We start from the raw sequence: 21418 nt of genomic DNA, 5'->3' as shown, positions 1-21418 counted from the left end.
AGGGAGGTTACCAGCAGAAGCAAAGTTGATAAGGGTAAGGTCATTATCCAGGTTTAAGTCAGTGCCTTTCCATTGATAAGAGTTTCTAGAGAGTTGGTCATTCTCCTCTTCCAGGTACAACAAGGAAGACTCCCTTAACAAATGAAGATTTCCCTTGTGAATCGATTGTTTCTTCCTAAGGGTAACTCCTACTTGGTTTTCAGAGTTTTTGCCTTGTATGCTGTTTCTTAAAAACTAATCAGCTTAAAATAATTAATATGTAAAAGAGACACATATTAGGGTAGGAAATTCTGCTCCACATTAGAAACAGAGAAGAAGGGACTCAATGGAAGAACAAATCAACCTTTGATACATTATGGAAAGGGGGATGGGGGCAAGGACACAGTTATTTTATTACATCTAACAATTTAGAGAAGGGATAAAATTGCTAAGGCATTGAGCCTGGGGATGAACAGACAATAGTGGTGTCCTTGACAAAAATAGGAAACACAGCAAGGAGCATGAAAGAGAAAGATCAGAGTCAGAGATGGAGAATTGGCAACTTGTACATAAAAAGGATCTTTGAAATGAAAGGATAACAGACTTCCTAAGCCAGGTGTAAAGCTGTGAGGCTGGAAGAAGGCTTAGGCCAAGATTTTAAGGGACCCCCCTCCCCCAACTCCCACTGTTGTTCAGTCACCAAGTCATGTCCGACTCTTTGCAACCCCATGGACTGCAGCACGACAGGCTTCCCTGTCCTTCACTATCTCCTGGAGTGTGCTCAAACTCATGTCCATTGAGGCAGTGATGCCATCCAACCATCTCATCCTCTGTCGCCGTCTTCTCCTCTTGCCCTCAATCTTTCCCAACATTGGGCTCTTTTTCCAGTAAATTGGCTCTTCACATCAGGTGGTGCTTCAGTTTCAGCATCAGTCCTTCCAATAAATATTCAGGGTTGATTTCCTTTAAGATTGACTGGTTTGATCTCCTTGCTGCCCAAGGGACGCTCAAGAGTCTTCTCCAACACCACAATTCGAAAGCATCAATTCTTCTCTGCTCAGCCTTCTTTCTGGTCCAGCTGTCATATCTGTACAAGCAAAAGTTGCTCAGTCATGTCTGACTGTTTGTGACCCCATGGACTGTAGCCCGCCAGGCTCCTCTGTCCATGGAATTCTCCAGGCAAGAAAACTAGAGTAGGTAGCCATTCCCTTCTCCAGGGGATATTCCCAACCCAGGGATCGAACCCAGGTCTCCCACATTGCAGGCGGATTCTTTACCGTCTGAGCCACCAGGAAAGGCCTGTCTGCACTTGACTGCTGGAAAAGCCATAGCTTTGACTACACAGACCTTTGTTGGCAAGGTGATATCTCTGCTTTTTAATACACTGTCTAGGTTTTTCTTAGCTTTTCTTCCAAGGAGCCAAGTGTCTCTTAATTTCATGGCTGCAGTCACCATCCACAGTGATTTTGGAGCCCAAGACAATCTGTCACTGCTTCCACTTTTCCCCTTCTTTTTGCCGTGAAGTGAAGGAGCCGGATGCCATGATCTGCTTTTTGAATGTTGAGTTTTAAGCCAGCTTTTCCCCTCCCCTCTTTCGCCTTCATCAGGAGGCTTATCAGGAGTATTATGAGGATGAAATTAGACATGAGGTAGCTCGTGTGATGTGCAGCATAGTGTACCTTGTAGGTAGTAACTCTGATTTTATGGAGTTGGTATAAATCTCAATTCATAAACTCAGATACACGAGGAATATCCAAGTCACTTTTTGTCTTCAAATCAATTTTATGAAGATTCTGAGCCCCAACTGCCTGGCTGGTAGGACTTTTAACTGTAGCTCTTCTTAGAGCTCCCAGCTTTACCCCAGGGGGGTAAAGAAGTCCCCGTGAGACAGTATCAATCTTCAATTATCTGGTCACTCTGGTTACTGCACAGGTATGTTTTTTTATTTCCTCTCCAAGCACTCCTGCCAAGCACAACAGTCAGGTGTGGTTTGAAATCTTTGATGAGACTGAGAACCCATGTCAAGGATCCGGAGTCCCTCCTTGCCTCCCCCAGACAAGCCTCGCTGTGAACTGCCATCCAGCGAAATCCTGGCAGCCTGAGACATCACTCTCCAGTGTGAGAGGTCCCCTCTCTCCTGACCGTTACCCCTGGCCCCTGCCAGACACATAATTATTCCACTTTCGTATCATCCGGCCGTACCAATACTTTGGGTCATAAAAAGTACCTTTTTTCATTGAGTTCAAACTAATAATTATTCAATGAATTTAGCTTTTCTTTGTTTCTTTCATTCTTTGTTTTGTTTTGTTTTGTTTTTTTAAATCTAGGAGGGAAACTGACTTCAGTCTGTGCTTTCCAAATAGCAAAAATCCCTGAGGCAAGTAAACAGAAATAGACTACTTTCTTCAAGGCAAGGGAAAACCGAAATAAAAAATATCCATTGACATATCTTGACACATTTAGATGGTAATAGCAACAATGGTAATGCAACTCATTATTTTTATTATAATATTCCTCATATCCATCTCCCTTTCTCCATCTGCATTGTCACTGTGTGAATCATGGGGCCTTAGATTTTTCAGGCTGTGTTGATTGTCCAATTTTGCCTCCCTGTCCCTCCCACCATTCACACTTCAGCCATGCCACCCTGCCAACAGCTACCTGTCTTCTCACCACTGCACCAACTCTCCAGTCTTCTTGGAAAGTACCTTCCCCACCTCAACCTTGTCATGCCAGTAAATTGCTACTCCCCCTTAAAGACTCTGCTGAGACATGATCTTCTCTGTGACTTCTCCATGTTCCCTTCCCAATGTAAGGCACCACCCTCTGTTTCCAGTGTCTTATATTTAAAGCACTTAGACTTCAGGTGATTGAATAATTCCTTATTCAAACCAGGACCTTTTTGAGAGTGGAAGAGGATGCTACCACTAATTACCCCAGAGCCATAGACATAAACCAGGACTGCCTGAGACAAACTAGAATGTATTTTCATTCTACTTATCTTTACATTGCTGAAATGACTCTTTACCTGTCTGTCATTCCCACTCCCCACACACATACACTTGGAGTCAGGCAGTGAATTCATGGAAGGCGTAGGCCTCAGCATCTATTATAGTGAGTGCCAACAGAGTATTCGGTTGATTAAATCTTGGGAATTTTACTGGGGCAGAACGTTGTAGCATATTAAAAAGCAGAGACATTATTTTGTCAACAAAGGTCCATCTAGTCAAGGGTATGGTTTTTCCAGTGGTCATGTATGGATGTGAGAGTTGGACTATAAAGAAAGCTGAGCACTGAAGAATTGATGCTTTGGAACTGTGGTGTTGGAGAAGACTCTTGAGAGTTCCTTGGACTGCAAGGAGATCCCACCAGTCCATCCTAAAGGAGATCAGTCCTGAATATTCATTGAAAGGACTGAGGCTGAAGCTGAAACTCCAATACTTTGGCCACCTGATGCGAAGAGCTGACTCATTGGAAAAGACCCTTATGCTGGGAGGGATTGGGGGCAGGAGGAGAAGGGGACGACAGAGGATGAGATGGCTGGATGGCATCACTGACTCAAAGGACATGAGTTTGGGTGGACTCCGGGAGTTGGTGATAGACAGGGAGGCCTGGCGTGCTGCAGTTCATGGGCTTGCAAAGAGTCAGATACAACTGAGTGACTGAACTGAACTAAACCAAAAAGGGAAATTTATCAACTCAGCTAACGTAAGTATATAGGCATTGCTGGATCCAGGCTTCACCCAGTGTCATCCCATCAAGACTGTGCCATCTCTTGGCTCTACTTACTTTATTGGCGTGGTTCTCAGTGGTTCAGTTCAGTTCAGTTCAGTTGCTCAGTCATGTCCAACTTTTTGCAACCCCATGGACTGCAGCACGCCAGGCCTCCCTGACCATCACCAACTCCCAGAGCTTGCTCAAACTCATGTCCATTGAGTCGGTGATGCCATCCAGCCATCTCATCCTCTGTTGTCCCCTTCTCCTCCCGCCTTCAATCTTTCCCAGCATCAGGGTCTTTTCAAATGAGTCAGCTCTTCTCATCAGTTGGCCAAAGTATTGGAGTTTCAGCTTCAGCATCAGTCCTTCCAATCAACACCCAGGACTGATATCCTTTAGGATGGACTGGTTGGATCTCCCTGCTGTCCAAGGGACGCTCAAGAATCTTCTCCAACACCACGGTTCAAAAGCATCAATTCTTTGGCACTCAGCTTTCTTTATAGTCCAACTCTCATATCCATACATGACTACTGGAAAAGACATAGCCTTGACTAGATGGACCTTTGTTGGCAAAGTAATATCTCTGCTTTATAATATGCTGTCTAGTTTGGTCATAATTTTCCTTTCAAGGAGTAAGCATCTTTTAATTTCATGGCTGCAATCACCATCTGCAGTGATTTTGGAGCCCCCCAAAATAAACTCTGCCACTATTTCCACTGTTTCCCCGTCTATTTGCCATGAAGTGATGGGTTCTCAGTGGAGTTCTCCCCAAAATGGACATTAGTAACTTCCCGCCTATTTTCTACTAGCTTAGCAGACCCAGATGAAAGAGGACACCATTTTATCAATTGTTCCAGCAAAAATCCTAGGGAAGACTCTCTAGATCATGAAAATCAAATCACAGAAATAAAATTATCAAGAGGAACTATAGAAGTGATGAGTTTTCAAATGAGGAAGAAAATAAATGTACTCATTCCAAAATGATCTAGATTGTGTTTTTTCAATATATTTAAATTATGAGAAGCGTTGTGAGTCCTTATTATCTTTAACTCAAAAATACTTTTACATATGATACAGAACAAGCTTGCTAATTATATAAACAAGAGAGAAATTATTTCACCTTTTCAGTCCAACCTGTAGATGCAATAGTAGAGGAACTGATCCTTGAAGAGTGGTTATAGAGTAAGAGGAGGACTGAAAAGGGTGAATGAAATGAATCTGTCTTTGTTGCAATTCCTATTTGATTTTATTGAGAAACAAGCTGAGATACCCTTCATTCTGAAATGACAGGAAGCTGTGGGTTTGAGAAACATTTATAAATTTATTTGTAGAATTGATAGCATAATACTGAGAACACTGTAACTGTGAATTTCCTTTGAAATTTATGTTCTGAATAAAGGGTATATAATGTTCAGAACAAAAATCCCAAGGAGAGATACAAAGATTCAACTAGTTATAAGTTGATTTTCAATAATAAGGAATATATAAAATAATTCTGTTTGGCGTTCAAGTTATACACACACACACATATATACATATATATAGTGCATATTTGTATATAATATGAATGAAATACTGCATCAAATATAGTAACTATCACTGGTTGGTAGGATTTGGTGCACTTTTAGTTTTCTTAGTTTCTTAGTCTGAATTTTTTACAGTTTCTACAATGAATGTGTGCTACTTTTAAATGAAAAAAAAATTTAAAAGGATAAAGAATTCTGACATAAAAATAAGCTAGTATTGCCCTTTGACATGATGTCATGTGGTCCTTCTCACAACTTTACCCCACACAAATATCCATGACTCTCTCAGAAATTATACTGGGTTTGGACCCAATTGGGGAATGGACCTTCGATCTGAAAGAATATGGCATTTCTCCTATTATGTAAATAATAATCAAACACATTTTTACACTGTTATGCTAGCGTTAGTAATAGGAATGTAATCGTATTCATTGATACCTACCTTACTAAATCATTTTTGTTCTTTTTAAGAATGTACCTTTCAAGAACAAGGTTCCAATACAGAAAATAATCTGAACCAAGGATCCAGTTTGATAGAAGCTATCTTTCAAGTATTGTACCACTGCACTTTCTCTCCACAAACATTTGGAAATGTCTTTGTGAGTTACATGGAAGAGGAACAATTATGGGACTTGTTATATAACATTCCAGGTATGAGATAGTTACTATTTGTAAAAGAAGTGTTTTATAGATGCTCAAATATATCTTTAAAGACATTGTTTAAAGTTTATTGATGTCAGTTTTGCCTAATCTGTTATTTGTAAAGGGTTATCTTATATTTTTTTCAGTATACAGGCTACTTTGGGGAATCATTAACCCTTCAGTTCAGTTCAGTTCAGTTCAGTCACTCAGTCATGTCCGACTCTTTGCGACCCCATGAATCGCAGCATGCCAGGCCTCCATGTCCGTCACCAACTCCCAGAGTTTATTCAAACTAATGTCCATCAAGTCGGTGATGCCATCCAACCATCTCATCCTCTGTTGTCCCCTTCTCCTCCTGCCCCCAATCCCTCCCAGCATCAGGGCATTAGTTTCCATCAAAATTTAACACACTTGGGACAAGGTGAGGGGGAAGTTGAGGGGGGATGTTATTATGTAGAAATTATGTTATGCAGATTTTCTTTTTTTATTAAAAATTTAACATTTACTACAGATTATGTTTTGCTGTTAAACATGTAAGAAATTAGTAAAATGTAAAAAAAAATACTTTGTGATTCTCAGATGCTTTTATTAAACAAACTGATGGAAAAACCTGCTGGCCAGTTTTCTTCGTATGTAAATGGCATTTATTGTGACGAGCCTAGTGGCTCTCTCTAGACATTTAAGTATGTCCTGTCGTTGTTTGGGGGTACTATGTTTTCTCAAGCTATGTTGTTCTCCTGCCCACAGCTTGAGAGGATGGTAAAGTCAGAATGAGTTACATGTCTGAATAGGAAGTGTTTGTGGTTTACCCCACCTTCAGGACCAGGTGTAAACATTCTCACATTGTTTGATCCTTAATATTCTGTCTTTAAGTCTCTATACTTAATGTCTTGGGAAAATGAAGGATGAGGATTTAGTGGTTATCCTGTCAGTCCATTAACTATATATATCATTTACATTTGGTTTTCAACATATATGCTTTCTCATACACTGTTTTGGAACCACCAATTCCATAAAATACTTACTAGAATCCGTATTCAAAAACCTAACTGGCTCATAATCATGGTTTGGTTCTTCCTGTAATTTTTAGCTATCCTCCAGACATTACTTGACTATCCTTTTAACTATTTTTAAGTCATTATGTTACATCTTCTCTTGGTCATTATCACTGCAAAGTAGCAATATATAGCTTTATGTAATGATTTCAAAACCTCGAATCTCTCACTTAAAGACTCTGTGATAATTATCTCCTTTTAAAGTCTTATTTTTTAGTTTTCATATATTCCTCACTGTTTCCTTTTTACCCCTCAAATGGTCAGTCTGCTAGTTTAAAAGAGAGCATTATTTCTGATGTAGACTTTATTGAACTGAAAGAAAAACAACCTTGAAAGCTCCTCCACCACCTGCTGTTTTGAGTTGTTTCTGGTGAGGATAAGAGCTGAATTGTCTCATAAGATTATAAAGAGTGGGGGACCCACTTGCTTCAAACCATTATTTATCTTTCAGTTCTTAAGTTCTTCAACCATCTGACACTCAGCACAAAACTGTACTGAAAATGACTTAGAAGAGATCAGTGGATTTTAGGTGGTGGCCTGAGAAAGCAAAACTGCTCCTTGCCGCATTCTCTCCATCTACACATTGAGCAAACCCTCCTCCCCAGGTCAGAAAAGTCTCTTGGAATAGGAATAGGTAGTACAGATGTTCATAGAGATCAGATTTTGTCCAGGGTTCAAAGGGGCCGAACTTCAAAGTGATGAAACATACTTGGCCTTTGGGCAAGTTGTTTCTGCATCAACGTTAAATTATCTCCTTTTAAAGTCTTATTTTCTAGTTTTCATGTATTCTCTCACTGTTTCCTTTTTATCCAAAAAACAGTCTTCTAGTTTAAAGTGAAAATGAAAGTGAGAGTTGCTCAGTTGTGTCCAACTCTTTGTGACCCCATGGACTGTACAGTCCATGGAATTCTCCAGGCCTTAATACTGGAGTGGGCAGCCTTTCTCTTCTCCAGGGGATCCTCCCAACCCAGGGATCAAACCCAGGTCTCCTGCATTGCAGGTGGATTCTTTACCAGCTGAGCTACAAGAGAGCATTATTTCTGATGTAGACTTTATTGAATTGAAAGGAACTAAGACATTGCAGTGGTCATGAGGGACTGTGCCTTTTTTTTTCTCTCCTATTTAAATCTTTGTAAGTCTCCTATTCTTCTGTTACCAATTACAGTTATCTTAAAATCCCTAATAAGATACACTAATTCATAAGAAAACTAAGTCTTTTACTGTGGTTTCTGTTTGACTTGAAAAATAACAGGTTTCAAGGAAATATAGCTGAGACACAAAATCATAATCCCACAATATTTGCATTTTACCACTAATAGACCTGTGCTTCAATAAATATTATTAACTTATCCAGATTGACTGGAGTACATTACTTAAAAACCGGTTTATTTTCTTCCTCTTGAAACACGCTAAGATTTCTGTATAGCTTAGACATAAGACATCACAGTCTTATCACTTTGGAGTAGAAAGGTGAAAACAAAGGAGGCAGTATCCTCATTTTATTGCTGGGCTTCCCTGGTAGATCAGCTGGTAAAGAATCTGCCTGCAACGCAGGAGACCCTGATTTGATTCCTGGGTCGGAAAGATCTCCTGGAAAAGGGACAGTCTAACCACTCCAGTCTTCCTGGGCTTCCCTGGTGGCTCAGATGCTAAAGAACCTGTCTTCAATGCAGGAGACCTGGGTGCGATCCCTGGGTTGGGAGGATCCCCTGGAGGGGGGCATGGCGACCCATTCCAGTATTCTTGCCTGGGAAATCCCTATGGACAGCGGAGCCTGGCGGGCTAAAGTCCACGGGGTCGAAAAGAGTTGGACATAACTGAGTGACTAAGCACAGCCAGAGATGTTAAGAGACTTGCCTGAGATTGTTCACTGATTAAATTATAGAATCAGAACCGAAAAATGGAACTTCTGATCACAGGCCTTGTTATTTATTTTTTTCTATTAGACTAAACTTTTTGAAACATTTGCTTTATGAATAGATGAATTCAGTAATGAAATATGTAAACTGGTTTCATAATTAGAAATGCAATACATAACTCCTTAGAATGAACATAACTAGGAAGAAAAACAAGAGTGAAAATATCCATTTAAAAAAAGATTACAAAAGATAAAAATTATTTAAAAAACAATTAAGTTGGGTACCTCATGTGGGCATTTCAAAGGCCAATACACTCTGTAAGAAATAGACTTGGTAGCTATCATTGCAGGCCTGTACTGTCAAAGTAGGTCAACAATATTTAGTTGGGCAAATGAAAATATCAAAGCATAAGTTACTTTATGCTTCGCTCTATTCCTTAACTCCCTTTTACTTTTAAGAGAAATACATGTCTTTAGCACACGCTGTGAGTTAAACTTTATAAGAAACTACTAAACTGTTTTTCAAAGTAATCTTGTCCTTTTACCTTCCCACCAGTTACGTGAGAGAGTTTGGGTTGCTCTGTGCCCTCACCAACACTTGAAATTGCCTTTTTGCTTTTAATCATTCTAAGGAGTATATGCTATTATCTCATTGTGACTTTAATTTACAATTCCATGGTGATTAATGATGTCAAACACATCTTCATGTTTTTAACAGTCATTTGAAAAAACTCTTTTGTAAAATATCTGTTTAAAACTTTTCTTCATTTACTAATTAGATTGTCTTACTGAGTTTTAAAGAGGTCTTCCCTGATGGCTCAGTGGTAAAGAATCACCTGCAATGCTGGAGCCACAGGAGATGCAGGTTTGATCCCCGGGTCAGGAAGATCCCCTGGAGGAGGGCATGGCACTCACCCCAGTATTCTTATTTGGAGAATCCCATGGACAGAGAAGTCTTCCAGGCTACAGTCCATGGGGTCTCAAGAGTCGGACATGACTTAGCGACTAAACCACCACCATACATTTTCACATACATACACAATTTTCCCAGCATCCTTTTTTAGAAATCACTATTCTTTCCCAGTTTGAATTACTTTGGTGTTTTTGTCAGAAATCAAGTGAACAATTGATCAAATCCATGTCTAAGTGTGGATTCTCTGTTCTGACGCTTGGAGCTACATGACTATATTATTCTTTATTTTCTGTTTGTCCCAACTTTGTTCCTATCTATTTTGACCTTCTTTGGATTAACTGCATATTTTTCAGTATTACAGTTTTTCTTTGCTAGTGGCTTATTGGATATAATTTTATATTTATTTTGGTAGTTGTTCCAAGGTTTACATCTTGTGATGAGTGTCTTTGACTCTTCACAGTTTACATATAATGTAAGCATCTTACACAAGTATATTTCTGTTTACTCTTCCTATTCTTTACATGTGTCGTCATGCATTTTATTTCTACTAATGTTATGAACCCTACAATCTATTGTTTTCACTTTTGTTTCAGTCAGTTATAGCTTAAAGAAGCTAAAAATGGGAAAAAAGTCTTTTGTATTTGTCCATCTATCAATCATTTCTGGTACTCTTCTTTTACTTGTGTAGATCTGAGTTTCTGACAGATATCATTTTCCTTCTTCATTAAGTATTTCCTTTAATGTACTAAAATTTTTCTGCCATCAATTCATCTGATTTGATTTGGTTGCATGAAAAAAAGGCTTTATCTTCATATTTGAAATATTTTTCATCAGACATAGACTTTTGGGTTCAGAGATTTTTTTTTTTATCTTTCATTTTCTTTTCACTCAGTACTTTAAAGACAGGTTTCTATTTTATGGCTTGCTTTGTTTCTGATGATAAATCAGTTTAGGTTTTAAAGTGTTTGCTTCCAGCTATAAAATGTGTCTTCTTTGTTTTGTTCGTTTTAAGATTGTTCTCTTTATCACTACTTTGCAGCTATTTAATTATGATGTGCTTTGTTTTGGTTCCTTTTGTATTCTGCTTAGGAATTGTTGAGCTTCTTATATCTGATAATGTTTAGTTTTTTATCATATTTGGAAATTTTTCAGCTGTTCTCACAGGATATTTTATCTTTTTCTCCCCTACTACCACTTTTTTCTGGAATTCTTTTTCTTTGAAAAAAGAACTGTTTTAATTAATTAATTTATTTGAGTAAGGCCCTAGCTATGGCATGCAGAATCTTCATTACATCACATGGGATCTTTTATATCATACTGTTTTCTTCATTACATCATGTGGGATCTTTTATATCATACTGTTTTCTTCATTACATCATGTGGGATCTTTTTATATCAGACTGTTTTCTTCATTACATCACGTGGGATCTTTTACATCATACTGTTTTCTTCATTACATCACGTGGGATCTTTTACATCATACTGTTTTCTTCATTACATCACGTGGGATCTTTTACATCATACTGTTTTCTTCATTACATCACGTGGGATCTTTTACATCATACTATTTTCTTCATTGCATCATGTGGGGTCTTGTAAGTGCACTATGCAGGCTCAGCACTTTTGGCACCGGGCTCTTGAGGTGTGGCCCACAGCCTCCAGAGTCCACAGCCCCAGTAATTGCAGCATGTGGGCTTTATGAATCTTAGTTCCCTGACCAGGGGTTAAACTTGTGTTCCTTGCATTGTAGGATGGATTCTTTTTTTTTTTTCCATTTATTTTTATTAGTTGGAGGCTAATTACAACATTGCAGTGGTTTTTGTCATACATTGAAATGAATTAGCCATGGATTTACATGTATTCCCCACCCCAGTCCCCCCTCCCACCTCCCTCTCCACCCCATCCCTCTGGGTCTTCCCAGTGCACCAGGCCTGAGCACTTGTCTCATGCATCCAACCTGGGCTGGTGATCTGTTTCACCCTAGATATACATGTTTCGATGCTGTTCTCTTGAAACATCCCACCCTCACCTTCTCCCACAGAGTCCACAAGTCTGTTCTATACATCTGAGTCTCTTTTTCTTTTTTTGTATATAGGGTTATCGTTACCATGTAAGATGGATTCTTAAGTATTGGACCACCAGGGAAGTCCCTGGTTTGCAGATATTGCAAAACCCTTGTATCGCTCAGATAAATCCAGCTTCGCATTGTGTATGATCCTTTTAGTGTCAACACATTCAGTTTGTTGACATTTTGTTGAGGATTTTTGCATCTATATCCATCAATGATATTGGACTGCGATTTTTCTTTTTTATGTGATATCTCTGTCTAGTTTTAGCATCAGGGTGAGGCTGGCCTTGTGTACAGAATGAGTTTGGAAGTATCCCTTCTTCTATACAATTTTTGGGAATAGATTGAGAAGAACAGATATTACCTCGTCTCTAAATGTTTGGTAGCATTCACCTATGAAGCCGTCTGGTCCTGGACTTGTGTTTGTTGAGAGTTTTTCTAAATCACTAATTCAGTATCATTGCTGGTAATTGGTCTGTTCATATTTTTTATTTCTTCCTGGTTCAGTCTTGGGATATTGTACGTATCTAGTAATTTGTCCTTTTCTTCTAGATTGTCCATTATATGGGTATATAATTGTAGTCTCTTAGGATCATTTGTATTTCTGTGATGTCAGATATAACTTCTCCTTTTTCATTTCTGATTTTATTGGTTTTGACCCCTCTCTCTTTTTTCTTGATGAGTCTGCCTAAAAGTTTGTCAATTTTGTTTATCTTTTGAAAAGTCCAGCTCTTAGTTTCAGCACTATGGTGGTTTTTACAATGGCTTGTCATTTGAGAATTATCACCTTGAAATTTGAGGGGGAAAATCATATTGGTACTCTTCTCTATTGATTCAAATAGTGATCCCTGAACTTCCCGGTCATTAAGACAAACAAAAACTTTTATTGTATTTATCACAAAAGTAGCACATAATCATTGCAGGTGATACTTATTAGAAAGAAAGGAGTAAAGGAAAGAGGAAAGGAGGGAAGAAAAAGTCAAAGAAGAAGAAGGAAAGGAAAAGGAAAATCACCTGAAATACCATTAGTCATTGATAGTCACCATTAACATTGTAGAGTATATCTTTTAATTCTTTTCTATGTGTGTGTAAACATGTATTTTTTTGACAAAAATAGTATATCATACTATCTTCTAAGCTGCCTTTTTTTTTTTAACTAATCAATATGACTTTATTGTGAAGATGGATGTGCTATGCTTAGTCACTCCGTCATGTCCGACTCTTTGCGACCCCATGGACTGTAGCCTGCCAGGCTCCTCTGTCCATGGGGATGCTCCAGGTGAGAACACTGGAGTGGGTTGCCATGCCCTCCTCCAGGAGATCTTCCCAACCCAGGGATCAAACCCAGGTCAACTGCATTGCAGGTGGATTCTCTACCATTTGAGCCACTGGGGAAGCCCTAAGTTAATTAAATAAATCCCTAGTTGTTGGACATTTAGATTGTTTCCAATCTTTTATTTTGTTATTTACATAATCATAATTAATTTCTTAGGATAAATTTCCAGAGAAGGAATAAATGTGTTAACAGGTAAGTGTCAAAACTTTTGCAATTGTTGTCCATGTATCATCTAAAAAGGTTATACAAGTTATATATCCACCAGTAGAGTCCCCAAAGTACTAGCAAGTACTCTTTTATCCACTGTTATTCTGGCTACTATTCTCTTGATTACCAAGGGGTAACTTTTCCCCAAATGTTTATGGACTACTTATCAATCGTATGATCTCTAGGCTAAAAACAACTCTTCTTTCCTTCAGCTTTGAACTAGATTACTGAGAAGCTGAATTCTTAATTGAACAGGGCACAAAATATTTTTGATTCTGCTAACTGTAATATACTGTCCGATTTTAAAGTCTCCACACGCAGAGAGTCCGAGGTAGAGGTCATCCGATGCCTGAGACTTGCACTGACCCACGCCCTCAAGGACGTCGTGCGGCAGGTAGTATCTGTGATGAGCTCTGGGAGCAACTGTGAGACAGGACCTAAACAGGCACGGCATTCCTGAATGTCTGCGTGACAGCATTCCAAAAGAATGGAATTACATTCCAAGAGACACCAAAAGGAAAGAATCAAGCAAAGGTACATAAATTTTTCTTTAAGAACATGTCCCTAAAGAAGCACACTTTCTAGGATATGATGAACATGTAACGTTCTAAAAATTACAAGATTTGTAAACTATATTAGTCTCCTTTCTACCATGTATATTTAGGATTCCTAATTTTCATTACTGTGAGCCATATTATTAAAAAAAAAAAAAAACCCACAACCTAGAAATGAAAATGACTCAAATGATTATCTTCTTTTTTTAACTACCAATTCACAATTTTCTGTGATGTTTTGTGTTCATGTCAGTATTCAAATTAGTCACATTATTTTGACTGATTTCCTTTAAACCTATTGAGGAATCCAAAATTCATATTTTCAAGAGGATTGCTCTGATATTCAGTTTAATTATTCTTTTTTGAAGTTTTTCCTATACAACTACCAATTATTACTTTCTTCTCTTTCTTTAATATACCTGCATGTGTAGCTTTTCAGTAAAAAAATAGCACCCCATTTAATAGCTACATGTATATTTCTGACAGGGTATTTCCTCCCCAGTACCTATGGTTCTGGATTCAGTGCGTTGTTCCTCTTCAGGGCAATGCATCCACCAAGTATACTGAAGAATTGTCAATGACCTATATTATTCATTTATTAATCAAGTCCTTTCTTCTTAGCTTCTTCCTATCTAGATGTCTCTACTTTCCAAGAATTTCACAAGGTTCCTTTGGATGTATCTTATTTATCTGTTTGTATCCATGAATCTTCTTTAGAATTTTTAAAATACATCTTTTCCTTTTTATCTTCATCTTTGAAGAAGAATATTTTTTCACTAACTGTAAGGAAACTCTCAACAGTAAAGCACTCTAGCTGAACAGTAAAATACTCCTGCTAAATCTAAATCCAGGTGAGGAAAGTAGCTGTTCTTTCATCCTTCTCCATAGTGGTCCTGAATAATGTGAATCTTATCCAGCAACTTTATATTAAAGACTCAAATCCATTATCTATCAGTGACCTTTCATAGTAATGCTCTAATTCTGTCCAAACCCTATTAAACTGCCTTTGAATCCAGTAAAGCCATTTAATTCAAATTGGAAAATGTCAGATATTCGTTACTTAAGTTCTTCCTCACCAGAATTGTTGCCATCTCCCCTTTCTAGCTTTGGGATATTTCATAGATTTTGAGCAATACAGGAGGCATGATCTACAGTTTATATATCATGTCATATGAGTGGCAGTTTTTTGTTTGTGTCTTTCAAGTTGGTCTATTCACAATTTTTTTTTTTCTACAAGTATTTTGGAACTCTTCCATAACATTTCAAAGGGCCTCTGGTTTCCGCCCCTACCCCTGCCCCAAAAAACTTAGTTTGTATTGATCGATACCAGTTCTTATGGTTTTCCTTACTAAATAATACTTTTTCATAAAATTATCATTTAGGATAGATGTATAACACTTAGAGAGGCACAAAGGAGTGCCAAATCACATATAAATATTATAAAAGAAAGTGGTGGAGGGAAGTGACCTTATAAAGCATTTTGTGCATTTCAGGATGTGACAATGGGAGAATACCATTGTTCTTCATTTCTGTCCTCTATTAAATTGACATTACTCAATCTTTAGTTTCCCTACAACATACTAGATAGATAACATGTTCATGCCAGACATTAAGTCACTTATTCATTCAATAGATAGGCGCTAAGTCAATTACTGCTACATATGAGGTACTGGAATTGGGTCATGGATAAACCGTCAATAAGAGATCCCCTGTTGATTCTTGAAGACTAGTATAAATGTTTACAAATAGGTACAAACACCTCCCGAGGTGTACAAGACAATTAATTCTCTGGTGGGTGAGAAGACAGCCAGCAAAACTACTGAAATTTCATATGGAGCCTGTTATTGGAATTCTCCCTGGGTCTGAGATCAGGCCAGTCACGTGTTGGGGACATTATTGTTAGAGAGGGCATATACAGGGTAACCTCACTCCTTCATTAGCTTTCATCATTCAGCAATCAATTAAGGTTGTCCTTTGTATTTAAGAATCTAGTTTTCACAAAATTAATCCTCACAAAACACACAAGTGGCTTTAAGATATTCTTATAAATCAACAAATCAACTGTGGTTTAAAACTATTACTAGGAATCCAAGGGAAAACAAACAGTGAGAAAGTAAAAAAACTCACACTTAGGAAAATTACTATTTCCAACATAAACTGTTTCTCAGCCATATTACAGGTTAGAACACTGATAATCTGATCAGATTTGGCCAAAAATAAATAAAAAAGGAGTGGGAAAACCATCTGAAGCATGGCTTCCCATACTTTGTTGTTAAAGATGAATCCCTCCAAAATGAGTATTGTGCCTTGAGGTATTAGCTGAATATAGTTTGAAGTCATCTTGATTAGCCAAAGATTTCAAAACTAAGCATACAAACATGAAGATGTTTTAAGTTGATTGATATTTAATTCAGTACTTGGCAAAATTCATCTGAATCATGAAGTGCTTGGGGGCCTTTTTTTTTTTTCTTGAGGATTCTAACTTAAAAGACGAATAGTCACTAGCTTGAGGAAATATTTGTCCTTCCTGACACAGTGAAAATGGTGGAACGTGGAAAACACTGAAGATTTAAAAAAATAAATAGTACAATAAATTATACATTGTAAGAGATTTACCGAAGAAGTGAATGGAAGTTCAGATGTTTCTCATATAGCTCAGCTTAGGTGTTCACTCCCTAAGCGAATATGCAAAGAATTCTCTCCCTAAAAGCAAATACACAAAGAATTAGTTGTTTTATTTCTTTGACAATGACCAAAGGAAAGATATTCCAGAGAATGTATTGTCTTACCACTAAATTACTTTTTAAATAGAAAGAATGCTTTATGGGAAAACTCAGGAGTAATTGTTTTTAAGTAAAACAATGGATTCTGGAGAGGAAACAGAGATAGCCCCGCAGAGAAAATGCATTCCAGGCATCATTCACACGTGGATTGTTGAGAAAGAAAGTGATGGCAGAAATATGCCAAGTGTTATCAGAAGTCATTCAGATAGTTTATTTTGTAAAACCCAGAAATATTAGTTTTATAAGAGTGAGTATCACCTATAAAAATGTCATCGCTGCACAGAATTTTCTAGCATGATTAAAAAATGTTCCAAATAAGTGTTTCAGTTATTTTTGAATACTTTTCTTAAAAGTACAAAAATGAGGGCATCCCTGATGGCTCTGGTGGAGAGCCGCCTGCCAATGCAGAAGACACGGGTTCCATCCCTGATGCGGGAAGATTCCTGCGCGCAGCGAAGCGACGAAGCTCGAGTGCCACGGTATTGAGCCTGCGCTCCAGAGCTCGGGACCCACAACTGCTGAGCCCGCGGGCTGCGGCTGCTGCAGCCTGCACGCCTTAGAGCCCAGTGCCCTGCAACAAGAAAAGCCGCGGCAGCGAGGGCCCGCGCGCTGCCACTGGAGAGTGGCCCCCGATTACCGTGAACACGAAAAGTCCACACTGCAACAAAGACCCAGCACAGCCAAAAATTTTTTTAAAAAATACAAAAGTGAAATATTTTCAGTTTGTTGCAAGAACAAATTAACATAATGGTGGTGAATATTCATTAGTCCGATTTCAACGGCAACATTTGTCTTTTTGGTGGTTAAGATTGAAAAACTAGTGCCATGATTTCACAGGTTGCATGTGGATCTACGTATATTCATGTAGTGACTTTGTCACCTATGACAGTCATTAAAATTGAGTATTGAACAAACTAAGTAACCTGACATTGGAATCAATGTGTTACAAACTATTAAAGCCCAGATTTTTAAAAGAATAAAGCATATAAAATCACATTATCCTCACTCAATAATGTATTATTGATATTTGATACCATTAGTAAACAATATTTTAAAAGTTAATTTTAAGACATTATTTGTCTTTACCTTTTTCATTGTAAATTTCATTTTTTGCATGTTTTATAATCTCCAAAATATATTTTTACAATCAGTAGTCTATGCATAAGAAGGAAGACATGATAAGTATATAAATGTACCTCTCACATCGCATTCAATGTCATAATCAAAGCTATGGTTTTTCCAGTAGTCATGTATGGATGTGAGAGTTGGACTATAAAAAAAGCTGACCACCAAAAAATTGATGCTTTTGAACTGTGGTGGAGGAGAAGACTTTTGAGAGTCCCTTGACCTGCAAGGAGATCCAACCAGTCAATCCTAAAGGAAATCAGCCCTGAATATTCTTTGGAAGGACTGGTGCTGAAGCTGAAATTCCAATACTTTGGCCACCTGATGCAAAGAACGGACTCACTAGAAAAGACCCTGATTCTGGGAAAGATTGAAGGCAGGAGGAGAAGGGGACGACAGAGAATGAGATGGTTGGATGGCATCACCGACTTGATGGAAATGAGTTTGAGCTAGCTGGGGAGCTGGTGATGGACAGAGCCTGGCAAGCTGCAGTCTATGAGGTCACAGGGAGTGGGATACAACTGAACAACTGAACTGAACTGAACATTGCATCCATTCTAGGACATACATTTTTTCTCACTTTATCAAATTGGGATGGCTTTTACAATATATTACACATAAAGGAAGTCAGCTTATTTAAATAAAGACAGAAAAATGAACGTGTGGCCTTCATAGAAGACCCATCCTGGTGAGTTGCCAGCCTCGTCGTAGACGCAGAGATCCTGTGATTGCGCTTGTGCTTAGTCGCTCAGTCGTGTCCGACTCTGTGTGGCCCCGTGGACTGCAGCCCGCCAGGCTCCTCTGTCCATGGGATTCTCCTGGCAAGGATGCTGGAGTGGGTTGCCATGTCCTCCTTTAGGGGATCTTCCCGACCCAGGGGTCGAACCCAGGTCTCCTGTACTGCAGGCAGGTTATTTACCGTCTGAACTACGAGGGAAGCCCTGACCCTGTGATCAGTAGAATGGATTTGTCATCGGTCTAAAAGTTCTGACTAGAATTTGCCTAAGTTTTGATGAAGTATTTGGAGATTTGAGTACGTGCCGTTCTCAGATTTTGTAAATATTAGACGCAATACAGGTGTGATGAGAATTGTTAATCTTTACCTGATATCTACTTATCTTGTCAAATGTTTACTCAGGATGTGCAGATAAGCCTTCTTTAGGATAAACAGAATATAAGAGATAATCTTTTAAGTCAAATACTTCACAGCAGATTGGGGAATATGAGATGCAAACACATAAAGAACATTAAAATGTTTAAGATAATTTAAGAACACTGATAAGAGTGGTTTCTTAATTTGCTTTATCTATATTTCAAGCTTCATCTAAACATATTTATTTGAATAAAAAGAAGACATTTATTGAGGAACTATTTTTTTACAAAGTACTGAACTATACTCTTCTTTATTTATTCATTTATTTAATTACAAAAGTCTTCTGAGATCATTCAAATATATGTTGGACCCAATACAATTTTTACAAACATGAAAACACTGCTCCAGTTAATTCTGAAAATCATTCTTAAGTTGTCGTGAATTTCTGAGGAATCACTAGACCAGACCTATGTTTTCCAAGAGCTTTGTACTTTTTAAGGGCAGGGTAACTTTTTTTTTTTTTCAACTTTTTATTTTGTATTGGAGTATAGCCAAGTAATAATGTTGTGATAGTTTCAAGTGGACAGCAAAGGGACTCAGCCATCCACATACATGTGTCCCTTCTCCAAACTCTCCTTCCATCCAGTCTGCCACATAGCTTTGAGAAGAATTGCCTGTGTGTGCAGTAGGTCCTGTGCTGTGCATAGATCCATTTTAAATATAGCAGTGTGTACTGGCATCATTTCATTATTTTAAATGACTAATATTTCACTATATGTGTGTGTGTGTGTGTATCATCTCTTTTTTTTTCCATTCCTCTAGTGGTGAACATTTAGGTTGCTTCCTTGTCTTGGCTCTTGTGAACAGTGCTGCCGTGAACACTGGGGTGCGTGTATCCTTTTGGACCTTATTTTCCTCTGGATATATGCCCAGGGTCACATGGTAGCTCAGTTTTTAGTTTTTAAAGAGACCTCCACACTGTTCTCCATCGTCTCTGTGTCAGTTTACAGTCTCACTAGCACTGTAGGAGGGTTCCCTTCTCTCCACTCAGTCTCCAACATTTATTGTTCGTGAATGTTTTGATGATAGCCGTTTTGACTGGTGTGAGATGATACCTCATTGTAGTTTTGATTTGCATTCATATGATAATTTGTGATGTTGAACATCTTTTCATGTGCCTCTTGAGCATCTGTGTGTCTTCTTTGAGAGTTTCCCTGATAGCTCAGACAGTTAAGAATCTGCCTGCAATGCAGGAGATCTGGGTTTGATCCCTGGGTTGGGAAGATCCCCTGGCGAAGGAAATAGCAACCCACTCCAGTATTCTTGCCTGGAGGATCCCGTGAATCAAGGAGCCTGGTGGGCTACTATCCATGGGGTTGCAAAGTGTTGGACACTACTGAGCAACTAACACGAACTAACATGTCTTCTTTGCGGAAATGTCTGTTTAGGTCTTGGGCCCATTTTTTGATGGGGTTGTTTGTTATGATGGTCTCCAAAATCCACAGGGTGACTTCTTAAAATGTCACAAATATCTTGAGAAATCTTTCACAGTGTTTTGTTATTTTTGTTCAGTGAAAACTATTTTTCTGAAGAATGTACAGCTGCCTTCTTTAGACTTCCATTCTGTTCCAGTGTTCAAATTTAACTATGTACATAGTGGAGTAAAATGCTGTATCTGGCTTTGTGAGATACTCAAGGAGTGAGATTTTATTCCATACTCTTGGGGAGCTTTTAGTCTAGTTGTAAAGACAACTCATGAATATATAAATAAGAATATAACAAACAATGATAGATGATAATGCAAAAGATAATACAACATGGCATTTTATGAACCTAATTACAGCGCAGTCATATGGGTAATGTGTCCAAATAAATTCATAGGAGGAAAGAACTTTGAACCAAAAGTTGAAGGTTATGAGAGCTCTGAAGAATGAGGGCATTCCATGTGAGAATAATGAGATAGTCAGAAGCCTAAGAGCAAAGAGGATGAAACAAAGATGAGGTTCACCGAAACTGTCTACGGCTAGACTGTAGAGTGTTTTGACAGCAACGCTCCAGAGACTGATCTCATAACAGTGGAAAGCTAAAGAATTGTAGCAGAGAAATTAGGTAATGAAGTTAACAAAGTTAGGTACTAGTATATGCATCTGGCTTTACAGCTGGGCATTGTCTGGGGCAGAGAGATGGGTTGGGAGACTCCCACGATAGTCCAGATACCACTTGTGCGGGCGGGCTTGAATAGGTAGTAGCCCTGGTGACAGTTGAGGCAGAACTGCGTGTCAGAGATGATGGAGTAGGAAGATTGATCAGTGTAGTCCCTAGCCTTGTATGAAGAATTAGGAAGAATATTTAAACAATTTAAAAGCAAGGAAGAAAATCAGGATGGGAGGGTCAAGAGGGCCAAGGCAAGTTGGGAGGAAAACAATGAATTTGGTTAAAACCTAATTTGGTTATGGGTTGAGTTAATGATGACTAGGACAGAGAAGTGGAATGCCCATCAGGGAACTGGAGTGGTTGAAAGGCCAAGACTGAAGGTTCTAGAATCATCCAGAAGATGATCCT

General features: G+C 38.4%; 1 protein-coding gene across 1 annotated transcript in view; it reads left to right on the top strand.

Moving 5' to 3' along the window:
- The window catches only part of KIAA0825 (KIAA0825 ortholog), a 416094-nt gene that overhangs the window by 189088 nt on the left and 205588 nt on the right, over window positions 1-21418 (top strand). The window contains 3 exon segments of the mRNA XM_070465821.1: window positions 5694-5873; window positions 13610-13734; window positions 13736-13835. Coding sequence (XP_070321922.1) covers window positions 5694-5873; window positions 13610-13734; window positions 13736-13835 — 405 coding nt within the window.

The sequence above is a fragment of the Odocoileus virginianus genome, chromosome 3 (assembly GCF_023699985.2).
Source record: "Odocoileus virginianus isolate 20LAN1187 ecotype Illinois chromosome 3, Ovbor_1.2, whole genome shotgun sequence".
NCBI classification, from domain to species: Eukaryota; Metazoa; Chordata; class Mammalia; order Artiodactyla; family Cervidae; genus Odocoileus; species Odocoileus virginianus.
The sequence above is the reverse complement of the archived record's forward strand: the minus strand, read 5'-3'. Positions and strand labels throughout refer to the sequence as shown.